This window comes from Symphalangus syndactylus, chromosome 21, assembly GCF_028878055.3.
Source record: "Symphalangus syndactylus isolate Jambi chromosome 21, NHGRI_mSymSyn1-v2.1_pri, whole genome shotgun sequence".
Lineage (NCBI taxonomy): Eukaryota > Metazoa > Chordata > Mammalia > Primates > Hylobatidae > Symphalangus > Symphalangus syndactylus.
In genome coordinates, this window is record NC_072443.2 from 39,641,360 (window position 1) to 39,654,141 (window position 12,782).

At 44.7% G+C, this 12,782-nt stretch overlaps 1 protein-coding gene across 1 annotated transcript in view; it reads right to left on the reverse strand.

The window, feature by feature from the left end:
• The window catches only part of LOC134735406 (embryonic stem cell-related gene protein-like), a 35,357-nt gene extending 29,723 nt beyond the window's left edge, over positions 1–5,634 (reverse strand). The window contains exon 1 of the mRNA XM_063630109.1: positions 4,907–5,634. Coding sequence (XP_063486179.1) covers positions 4,907–5,176 — 270 coding nt within the window. The 5' untranslated portion in view covers positions 5,177–5,634. The remainder of the gene's footprint in view (positions 1–4,906) is intronic.
• Between the last annotated feature and the right edge of the window lie 7,148 nt (positions 5,635–12,782).

Below are 12,782 nucleotides of genomic sequence, written 5' to 3' on the forward strand. Positions count from 1 at the left end.
TACACTGTTGGTGGAACTGTAAAGTAGTTCAACCATTGTGGAAGTCAGTGTGACGATTCCTCAGGGATCTAGAACTAGAAATACCATTTGACCCAGCCATCCCATTACTGGGTATATACCCAAAGGACTATAAATCATGCTGCTATAAAGACACATGCACACGTATGTTTATTGCGGCACTATTCACAATAGCAAAGAGTTGGAACCAACCCAAATGTCCAACAACGATAGACTGGATTAAGAAAATGTGGCACATATACACCATGGAATACTATGCAGCCATAAAAAATGATGAGTTCGTGTCCTTTGTAGGGACATGGATGAAACTGGAAAACATCATTCTCAGTAAACGATTGCAAGGACAAAAAACCAAACACCGCATGTTCTCACTCATAGGTGGGAATTGAACAATGAGAACTCATGGACACAGGAAGGGGAACATCACACTCCGGGGACTGTTGTGGGGTGGGGGGAGGGGGGAGGGACAGCATTAGGAGATATACCTAATGCTAAATGACAAGTTAATGGGTACAGGAAATCAACATGGCACATGGATACATATGTAACAAACCTGCACATTGTGCACATGTACCCTAAAACCTAAATTATAATAATAAAAAAAAAGAGTGGGGGAGATTACAAAGTACATTGATCAGTTCGGGTGGGGCAGAAACAAATCACAATGGTGGAATGTCATCAGTTAAGGCTGTTTTTACTTCTTTTGTGGCTCTTCAGTTACTTCAGGCCATCTGGATGTATACGTGCAAGTCACAGGGGATGCAATGGCTTGGCTTGGGCTCAGAGGCCTGACATTCCTGCCTTCTTATATTAATAAGAAAAATAAAACAAAATTGTGTTGAAGTGTTGGGGTGGCAAAAATTTTTGGGGGGTGGTATGGAGAGAGAATGGGCGATGTTTCTCGGGGCTGCTTCAAGCGGGATTAGGGGCGGCGTAATCTCCTAGAGTGGGAGAGATTAAGCTGAAGGGAGGTCTTGTGGTAAGGGGTGATATTGTGGGGATGTTAGAAGAAACACTTGTCATATAGAATTATTGGTGATGGCCTGCATATGGTTTTGGATAAATTGAGAAACTAAATAATCTTTGCTGGCAGGACTATGCTGAATCTCCTTAGGCACTCTCTAATCAGATGTGCTAGGTCCTCCCAATTCTTAGACCTTTTATACCTGTTTTTCTCCTTCTCTTATTCCATTTAGTTTCTGGAATAAGAGAAGGAGAAAAACAGGTATAAAAGGTCTAAGAATTGGGAGGACCTAGCACATCTGATTAGAGAGTGCCTAAGGAGATTCAGCATAGTCCTGCCAGCAAAGATTATTTATTTACTTCAAGAGTTTAGAGTGGCAGTTTGGGGATAGCACCAGGAGATACCAGCTGTGATGGCTTGGAGAAACAGTGTAAACCGGCAGTGTAAACAAGAGCAGGGCATGCATGAGTAGTTGAGAACGGTGAATAGGAGTATGACTAGACAGAAGATAGTAGGGATGACAAGTTTTTTGGGGCACAGTCTAAGTTGGTCTGGTGTCGAATGAGACTGGGGCCTAATAAAAAGAGCGTCTATACAGGAGCTTAAATGGGCTTTACCTTGTAGCATTCTGAGGACAGATCTGACTTCTGAGAAGGGAAAGTGGTAAAAGTATTTTCCAGTCCTTTATAAGTTGGTGGCTGAGCTTGGCGAGGTGTGTTTTTAAAAGACCTTTAGTCCATTCTACTTTTCTTGAAGATGGAGGACTGTAAGGGACATAAAGGTTTCACTGAATACTAAGAGCCTGAAAAACTGCTTGGCTGATTTGACTAATAAAGGCTGGTCTGTTATCAGACTGTATAGCGGTGGGAAGGCTAAACTGAGGAATTATGTCTGACAGAAGGGAAGAAATGACTGCGGTGGCCTTCTCAGACCCTGTAGGAAAGGCCTCTACTTATCCAGTGAAAGTGTCTACTTAAATTAAGAGGTATTTTAGTTATTTGACTCGAGGCATGTTGAGTAAAGCTAATTTGCCAGTCCTGGGTGGGGGCAAATCTTCAAGCTTGATGTGTAGGGAAGGGAGGGGGCCTGAATAATCCCTGAGGAGTAGTAGAATAGCAGATGGAACACTGAGAAGTTATTTCCTTGAGGATAGATTTCCACGATGGAAGGGAAATGAGAGATTCTAAGAGGCGGGCTAGTGGCTTGTACTATAGCATAGCCTGCCTTTGCTGGTGTGTGGCAATTAGGCCTGGTGGAACTGCCATCAACAAATCAAGCATGATCAGGGTGAGGAACAGGAAAGAAGGAAATACGGGGAAATGGGGTGAATGTCAGGTGGATCAGAGAGATACAGTAATGGGGGTCAGGTGTGGTATCAGGAATAATGTGGGAGGCCAGATTGAGGTCCGGGCCGGGAACAATGGTAACTGTGGGACTTAACAAAGAGTGAGTACAGCTGAAGGAGCCGGGGAGCAGAAAGTATATGCATCAGGTATGAGGAAGAAAACAGATTTTGGAAGTTATGAGAAATGTAGAGAGTGAGTTGAGCATAGTTTGTGATTTTTGGGGCCTCTAAAAGTATTAAAGCAGTGGCAGCCGCTGCACACAGACATGAGGGCTAGGCTAAAACAGTAAGGTCAAGTTGTTTGGACAGAAAGGCTACAGGGTGCGGTCCTGGCTCTTGCGTAAGAATTCTGACCGCACTAACCATGCCTAGGAAGGAAAGGAGTTGTTTTGTTAGGGATTGAGGTTTGGGAGATTAATCAGGCACGATCAGCAGGGAGAGCACGTGTGTTTTTATGAGAATTATGCCAAGATAGGTAACAGATGAGGATGAAATTTGGGCTTGACTGAAGTAATGGGGGCTGTCTGTGAAGCCTTGCGGCAGTACATCCCAGGTAATTTGCTGAGCCTAATGGGTGTCAGGGTCAGTCTAAGTGAAAGCAAAGAGAGGCTGGGAGGAAGGGTGCAAAGGAATAGTAAAAAAAAGCATGTTTGAGATCCAGAACAGAATAATGGGTAGTAGAGGGAGGTATTGAGGATAGGAGAGTATACGGGTTTGGCACCACGGGGTGGATAGGCAAAACAATTTGGTTGATAAGGCGCAGATTCTGAACTAACTTTTAAGCTTTGTCTGGTTTTTGGACAGGTAAAATGGGGGAATTGTAAGGAGAGTTATAGGTTTTAGAAGCCCATGCTGTAGCAGGCGAGTGATACCAGGTTTTAATCCTTTTAAAGCGTGCTGTGGGATGGGATATTGGTGTTGAGCGGGGTAAGGGTGATTAGGTTTTAATGAGATGGTAATGGGCATGTGATCGGTTGCCAGGGAAGGAGTAGAGATGTCCCATACTGTGGGTTAAGGTGGGGGGATATGAGAGGAAGATGCGAAGGAGGCTTTGGGTTGGGGAGAAGGGCGGCAAAGAGATGTGGCTGTAGTCCAGGAATAGTCAGGGAAGCAGATAATTTAGTTAAAGTGTCTCAGCCTAATAAGGGAACTGGGCAGGTGGGGATAACTAAAAGGAGTGCTTAAAAGAGTATTGCCTAAGTTGGCACCAGAGTTGGGGAGTTTTAAGAGGTTTAGAAGCCTGGCCGTCAATACCCACAGCAGTTACAGGCCCTTGAAAAGAAGGTAATGTGGAGTGGGTAGCCTCCATATTGATTAATAAGGGGACAGGCTTACCTTCCACTGTGAGAGTTACCAGAAGCTCTGCGTCCGTGATGGTTTAGGGGGCTTCCGAGGCGATCAGGCAGTGTCAATCTTCAGCTGCTAAGCCGAGAAGATCTGGGAAGGAGTCAGCCTCGGGCCAGAGTTCCAGGGGCCCTGGGAGTGGCTGCCAGGTGAGTTGAACAGTCCAGTTTCCAGTGGGGTCCCGCACAGATGGGACATGGCTTAGGAGGAATCCCTGGCTGCGGGCACTCCTTGGCCCAGTGGCCACATTTCTGGCATGTGTAGCAAGCTCTTGGGGGAGGAGGTTCTGGAGGAACACCTGGCTGCTGCGGTTCAGGCGTTTGGAAGTTCTTGTGTGCTGGAGATGTGGCTGGGGTTTGTCTCACGGTGGAGGCAAGGAATTGCAACTTTTGTCTATTATTGTACACCTTGAAAGTGAGGTTAATTAAGTCCTGTTGTGGGGTCTGAGGGCCAGATTCTAATTTTTGGAGTTTTATTTAATGTCGGGAGCAGATTGGGTAATAAGATGTATATTGAGAATAAGACGGCCTTCTGACCTTTTAGGGTCTACGGCTGTAAAGCGTCTCAGGGTTGCTGCCAAACAAGCCATGAACTGGGCTGGATTTTTATATTTGATGAAAAAGAGCCTAAACACTATCTGATTTGGGATAAAGAAAAAGGAGCATTAACCTTGACTATGCCTTTAGCTCCAGCCACCTTTTTAAGAGTAAATTGCTTGGCAGGTGGGGGAGGGCTAGTCACGGAACGAAACCGTAAGCCTGACCAGGTGTGCGGAGGGGAGGTGATCAAAGGATTATAGGATGGAGGAGCAGAGGCTGAGGAAGAATTGGGACCTAGCTTGGCCTGGCGAGGAGGGGAGAGTACAGATGGGTCTGTAGAACCCCTGTAAAACAGGGGTACTTACCCCTTCCCCAGAAAAGCGGGACTGGCCGCTAAGGGTGAAGGACCAAGGCAGGTGTCCCTGCTTGGTCTGACACCTTTGAAATGTGGGTGAATAATCAGAGAGGCGTCCCTGCAATGTTTAAACACCAAGGGAAGGCTGCCTTCCCAGTCTGTGACCGCGCCGGAGTTTTGGGTCCACGGATAAAATGTGTCTCCTTTGTTTCTACCAGAAAATGAAAGGAATTGAAATTAAGAGAAGGAGGAGATTGAAGTGTGGCGCCAAGATTGAAAGGAGAAAGAGGTTGAGGGATAGTGAGGGAGGTTGGAGAACAGAGTAAAAAGAGGCCGCTTACTGGATTTGAAATTGGTGAGATGTTTCTTGGGCTGGTCGGTCTGAGGACCTGAGGTTGTAGGTGGATCTTTCTCACGGAGCAAAGAGCAGGACAGGGGATTGATCTCCCAAGGGAGGTCCCCTGATCCGAGTCACGGCACCAAATTTCATGCGCGTCCGTGTGAAGAGACCACCAAACAGGCTTTGTGTGGGCAACATGGCTGTTTATTTCACCTGGGTGCAGGCGGGCTGAGTCCGAAAAGATAGTCAGCAAAAGGTGGTGGATTATCATTAGTTCTTATAGGTTTTGGGATAGGTGGTGAAGTTAAGAGCAATGTTGTGCAGGCAGGGGTGGATCTCACAAAGTACATTCTCAAGGGTGGGGAGAAGAACAAAGAAACTTCTTAAGGGTGGGGGAGATTACAAAGTACATTGATCAGTTCGGGTGGGGCAGAAACAAATCACAATGGTAGAATGTCATCAGTTAAGGCTATTTTTACTTCTTGTGTGGCTCTTCAGTTACTTCAGGCCATCTGGATGTATACGTGCAAGTCATAGGGGATGCAATGGCTGGGCTTGGGCTCAGAGGCTTGACACTATCATTTTATTAAAATTAATAATAAATTTACTATAAAAAGAGAGCCTGCCTGGCGTGTAGCACTCGATAAACGCTTTTTATTATTCTGCTTGTTGACGCTGTTACCCCTCTTTTCGAGTAAGCGGGGCGGAATCGCAACGAGACCCCAGGACCCCGTGTGCACTCGCGTGTAGGGGGAGCTGACCTATGACAAACATGTGCAGAGCTGTAGTCCCCAGGCACGCGGAGGCTGCGGGTTGACAGAAGCGTTGCCACCCCCTACCGCCCAGTTCACCCTGCCGTCACTGCTGGAAGCCGCACCCCCGGGAAAGGCTGCAAACCCACCCTGCCCCCAACACACCCGCGCTCCCTCTCTGCAGGCCAGCTTCATCCCTGCCCCCCGGTGGCCCAGCAACACCGCCTTCTAGCTTCCTCCCGACCCGGCGGCGCCTGCAGCTGCCTGGGGAGGGAGCCTCGCAGCAGCGCGAGCGGGTGGGCGGGTGGTCTGCGGGGTGCGCGGGCCGCAGGGCAGGAGGGAGGCCGCAGGTAGGCGGGCGGGGAGAAGCTAGGCGGCGGGACCCGAGCGGGCGCGCCCAGCCCTGCCTCTCTCCCTTCTCGAATCACAGGCGGCCTGACTCACTCCTTTGTTTCTGGAAAAGATCTATCTGTACTAGCCCGAGGCGGAATTCACCCCGCCCGCACTCATCAGAAATCGTTTGCTTATTCTCTGCGCCCCTCCGTGCTCGCCTGGGACGCGAGTGGAATCCTGACGCAGGCTGTCAGCCGCGGTGACGGGTGACACCGGGTGAGCAGCCGTCCGCGCCGCCTTCCCTGCGCCGACGGGCAGCGCGGCGTTCGGCGCGCACTGCTGCCTCCTCGTGGCAGGAGCAAGCATCGCAGCAGCGCCGACAACACCGCCCACCTGCAGCCCGGGGAGCATTACTTCTGGGTGTTTTTCAAAGGGAGCGTTTTTACAGCTCCATTCAACTGCTGGGATTAGGAGATGTGGCTCCCAGGTTGATTACTAATGAATGAGAAGGGGTGTGGTCTGTGCGTGTATGTTCGTGTGTGCGTGTACGCGTGTGAGAGAGAGCAAAGCGGGGAGAACAACTGTAAGAGCATGTTTGTGGTGACAGGATAATGGAGAGGGGAGGAAGGAAGGGGAAAAATGAAAGAGATTAAAAAGCAGGAGAGGCAAAGTGACAGTGACGAGGGAAGAGAGTGACAGGGAAGGATGCAGAAAGAATGCAGGGAGCAACAGTTTGATGGGAAATGGGAGGGGACTTCTGCATGAGAGAGAGGGGAGGATTTGACATCCGTGAGAGGTAAAGTTTCATTTTGGTGAAGTGAACCTTGTGAACATTTCAATATACCTCTCTCCTGCTTTACGTCCCATTTTGTTTGGCAGCTGCTAGAAATGAGTTTCCATTTTTCTGTCTTGTTTTAATATTCGCATGTCTCCCACATCACTAAGATCATTAGAGGCAGAAACAATTATGCCATGCATTCCCTGCATCTGACAGAACCCTCTGTGCGCGCTGGTTTATTAACTCCAGCCTTGCCCCTCTCCCATCAGCTACATCTGCTTTTGTTATTCTGATCCACGTTTCATGAGCATGCACACACACACTCTCTCCCTCTCTCCACTGACCTCTGTGGGCTCACTCGTCCTTTGGGAAATAGGCCAGTAGCTGCTCAGAATCCAAATGTATGTGACAAACACTCTTGAAAAGGCTTCTGCCACCCACTTATCAACAAACAAGCAAAACAAAGCCCCAACAGCAACAAATAGCCACAAAAAAAGGTTCTTCTGAATCACATCTGTAGCTCTTGACCTAATCCTTTCATTTTCCCTAGAAGAACAAAAGAGAGAGGTTTTGCAGGATCTGTGTTAGGCTATAGCTTGTTATGGTGGCAAAAAGGTTAAAAGGGATTTTCTATACCCCATTCTTAGTTACTATTTTGCCAACATTACCCCACACACAAGTATGTGTGTGGGGGGTCACATTTAGAAAGTCTGGACAGGATGATAAAAATTGTTTTGGCAGAAGATAAATCATTGCATATGGGCGTGGGCAGTAATGCCCAAACTCATTTACCGTAACAAATGGTTTCATGAAAATATTTTGGTCAGTACAGCTTATTTTGGCATACTGAGAGGTGGTTGCCTATCTGTGTGATTGCATAGAGAGGATGGACATCTTGTGGGTCAGCATTGCTTAATTCATTCAGAGGGAGCTCTGAGGAGAGTGGCCATCCTTGGTGTTTGACCTTCATACTGAGGCGTGCCCAGGGATTATTGAGGACAGGAATTCAATTTGGAGATAAACCATTCTTTTGTAATTTTAGTAAATGGATTATGATGCACATAAGCAACAACAAGAGAAAAATGCATTGGGACTTCCAAATACAAAACCTTTCTCTGACATGGTTATATCAGAGGGGGAGAGTTATAATATTTTTGCCGCAATCAGTTGTTCTGAAGTTCAAAAGAGAAAATATAAGTGAACATACTTTGCAAACTCAGAGGATGCTCCCTGGAGCAAAGGCAAAACAATGCCATGGAGAGAAAGGATGTTTGCCACAAGTGTTTCAGAACCAATTAACTATGTTATCTCCAAATCATTAAATAATTGTTTAATTATCCTCTTAATATGCGAACATTTACGTTTCACTTCCCTAGTTTCCTTTTTATTCCTCCATGATATGTCTTTCTGCTTGAATCTGTTTAGTGCCTTTGCTTAGGATCCTCCATCAAGGTTTCAGCCAAGGAACCCCTACTCTTAGTTGGGGTTCATTGAAGCTGTGGCCAAGTTGAGTCTACAGTAGCAGTCAATGAGTGCTTCTCAGTTCTCTGCTCACCTGCTCACATCCATGCTCTGCTGCTCTGCCCTAAAGGGAGCTCATCACAAAGAACTTATATGTATCTGTGAATCTAGGTCTTTATGGGATGGGGATGTGAACTGCATTTTCTATTGATAGTAGAAATGCAGTGATTTTATATATATTATATATATATATATATATCACACATGTATGTAAACTGTGTATATATGCACACACATATATCCATATATGTATATAAAATCTCACAGTATGTATATTCTCCCACCCTGACACACACTTACCAATGTTTCTTACCCCTACACACAAAATTTATCACTTTATAAGACTCAGTGGTTTGTGTTCATATTTGGAGTGAGAGTAGAATACATGTCTCCATAGTAACTGTCACCGTAGGGTTGAAAAGTGAGAACATTTAACAAAACCTCACATAGAGCGGTGAACTTGCTCTTTGAATTAGTTTGCTAGGGCTACCATAGCAAAACACCACAGTGCAGCTGGCTTAAACAACAGAAATGTATTTCTCACAGTCCTGCCTGGAGGCTGGAAGTCTAAGATTAAGATGTCAGCAGGTTCGTTTTCTCCTGAGGCCTCGCTCCCTGGCTTGCAGATGGCCGCCTTTTCATGGTGTCCTCACATGGCCTTTCCCTTGTGCATGCACATTCCTATGTCTCTTCTTCTCATGAGGACACCAAACAGAGTGGATTAGGAACCACTCTTAATTGATTCATTTAATCTTAATTCCCTGTTTAAAGGTCCTATCTCCAAATAATAGTCACAGATTTTCTAAGGCACTAGGGGTTAGGGTTTTGACCTACAAATCTGGTGGGACATAATTTAGTCCATAAGATTTTCCAAGCATATTCACATGGGCTACTGAGAGTAGTCTTCCAGGTTCCACAGGGATAGAAAAGTCTATATCAGAAACAACACTCATATTAGACCCAGAAGTCCCAGAGATTGGGTGCTGGAGTCCTATTATTCAGCTGGCTGTGTGATCTTGAGTCAGAAAGTTAATTTTCTGAGTCTCAATTGGCCTTGCCTGTGAAACATGAGCTAACTGTTAGTGTTTTGCCATTATTATTAATTATGATTACATGTAATTATTAGTATTTGGTTGCCTAAGATAGCTGTATGAAGAAGTTCTGTGAAATGATATGTACTGCTTCGTTGCATAGCATTTTTATAATCTTCTGACTGGCCACTTTTCTTAGTGTTTGGGAGATAATGTAGTGTTTAAGAGCAATGTCTGTAAAGGCAGACATATCTGAGTTTGAATTTCAGTCCATTTACTTCTTGTCTTAGCCAATTTTGTTAATGAACAGATGTTTTTTGGCTTATGGTTGTGAAGGCTGGGAAGTCCAAGACTGAGGGGCTGCACCTGGCAAGGGCCTTCTTGCTGCATCATCCTCCTTTTATTAACAACCCTCTCCCATGAAAACTGCACTAATCCATTCACCCTCATGACCTAATCACTTCTCATTAGGCCCCATCTCCCAACACTGTTACTTTGGAGATTAAGTTTCCAACACATGCCTTTGGGGGAACAGATTCGAACCATAGCACTTCCTTGGGTAATTAATTTTAAGAGATCCATTTTTCTTTTATGTAAAATAGTACTAATAATATAAACAACACACAGAATTCATATGAAGATTAAGGAAAAGAATACATATAAAATGTGAGGGCTTGGGCCCTGCGTGGTGGCTCACACCTGTAATCACAGCACTTTGGGAGGCCAAGGCAGATTGATCAACTGAGGTTGGGAGTTCAAGACCAGCCTGACCAACATGGTGAAACCCCGCCTCTACTAAAAATACAAAATTAGTCGGGCATGGTGGTGCATGCCTGTAATCTCAGCACTTTGAGAGGCCAGAGTGGGCAGATCACCTGAGGTTGGGAGTTCGAGACCAGCCTGACTAACATGGTGAAACCCCGTCTCACCATGTAATTTGTAAAAATACAAAATTAGCCAGGCGTGGTGGTGCATGCCTGTAATCCCAGCTGCTTGGGTGGCTGAGGCAGGAGAATCACTTGAATCAGGGAAGCGGAGGTTGCGGTGAGCTGAGATCATGACATTGCACTCCAGCCTGGGTGACGGAGTGAAACTCCGTTAAAAAAAAAAATGTGAGGGCTTGAAAATAGTTTATCATCATCATTAATTTATTTCTGTAAACTCTTTCCCTTTCCTCTTTCCTCTTAGCACAACTGAACTTCCACATGGAGGTCAGTTCTATTCCTGATTTGAGTTTTGTAAATAATCTTTGTGGTGTTCTTTTGTGCCAACGACAGCAGTTTATCCTTCAGTTGATCTTTTTGCCTCTTCTTCTTTTCCCTCTGCCAGGTTTCAATGGTTATGTCGCTTTGGCCTTCTATGAAGATAGAAAAAGCATTCATATACTTTCCTTTGCAGATCTATCATCTCCTTTCCATTAAAGCAATTCCTTGGTATACCACATACTCGAGTCTTAGTCATTTCTTTCAATATGCAATGCTGACTTGTTGGCATAAGTTCATCTCACTTACACATTTTCAAACACATTCTTCTTAAGCTGAAGTCTGAGTAAGCTGGTAGAGATGAGGATAAAAACAGTATTCACCTTCAATCACCATTGCGTCCCAGCACCTAGTGCAGTGCCAGCCAAATAATAAGAACCCACAAATATTTGGGTAATGAATGAGTAAATGGGCTGTGTGTTGACAAGAGAGTAGCTAAAATGCTAAACCCATTTGTTTTTTAGTGACAGTTACTAAATGGGGAGAATTCCAGGGGGAATAATGATGGAAGACAGTGTGGAGCCTAAAGCCAAGGAAACACTGACATGGAGGGGTGTGTGTGTGTGTGTGTGTGTGTGTGTTTGCATGTGTGTGTGTGTGTGTGAAAGAGAGAGATGTCGAGAGAGTAGCAGGAAGTACAGTTCAGAATCAAATAGCTTAAAGGAAAAGGAGGGATTGGGACATCACCCATGGTAAAGGGTTCTGAGAAGCTGCCCTGTTGATTCATAGAGGGTGTTCACAGCTCCATGTTTTAGTGACCCCACTTCCACCTAAACCCAGCTCTAGGCATAATGCGTTTGACAAAAAGGCAGGACAATGAAAGGGTCATTAAAGTACTTTATTTGTATCATGAAAAGATTGACTTATAAATCTTCATTAAATATGTGCTTTCCTAGCCAGACATAAGCTCCATAAAGACAGGAGCTGGCCCTCAGGGAGCAAGTGGACTAGCATGGTGCCTGGCCCCCAGCAGTTCCTTCATGAAGATTTTAGAATGACCAAGTGAGTGAATGCACAGCACAGGCATCTGTGTTTTCACACCTCTCCAGGTTCTATTCCATTATTCACGTAGAAAAACCTGTTAACTATTGTGAAGCAGCCTTGTATCTGTAGCTGCCACACACTTCTCAATGACCTTCCCTTTTCAAGTTGAGTTTTGCACCATGTCAACAAGTGGCAGCTTTCTAGCATCAAATTATTTATCCAGGGTTATCAGCATTACTTTCTTTTCTTGTCCTCACTACAACACACATGCCCATCTCAAATTAGTTCCATTGTTACTTAGCCAATAATATTTTAGGGTGTCTTTACTTCAGAAAGAATGATATATTTACCAAATGTTACAGATATAGGAGGTTTTAGGTGGGACTAAATGCAGCAATTAATGCTAATAAGTCTGCTGTTAGCATGTAATATTCTTGGTGTTATAATCATGCATCACTGAACGCAAAGCCTCAGTTTGTGCAACAGATGCCGATCTTAATGGCTATATTCTCTTCCCATGGATAAGCTAGCTTTAGTTAAATGAATCATTAAGAATAACCATTTAAAATGTTAATGAAAACAGTGATTATAACCACCAAGATTTTTCTTTTAACTTCTGGCTCTATTACTTTTTATTTTCAAAAGGACTTTGGGAAGGTGAGAAACTTATTGCCTATGTATGTTGTTTTAAACAGAGAAGGCCGATACAGTTTCTGTTCACAGCAGCCCTGAGGCCTCATGCCTGTATTATTAACACCAACCATACTTGGAGACTAACTCTCCTTTGTTCTCATTTGTCATTTCTATTAAATATTCATTTAGGATATAAGACAGAATTGGGTAAGTAGGATCCTTGACAGTCTAACTAGTTGGTAAATAAATATTTTGTCTTCCTGAAAGTATCATTATACTATCGCAAATTAAGACTGAAAAGGAAAAAAATACCAGGATATTGATATTTAAGAATAAATACTTTATCTTTTCAGAACAACAATAAGAAGGCTGGTTTAGGCTTTATTGCTGGAAAATGGAGTTTGTGAAACAAAGAAGTAATAGATGCATAGCAAGAGCTCAGTGTCCTTCCCCATTGTGTCACCGGTTATACCCTGAGACAGATTCTCCAAGTCTTAGAACATGGATATGCAGTGAGAGTGAGGTTAACGTAAAGAAGCCTTTGTGTCTTGGGAGTGCCATGTGTATTGAATGCATATGACCC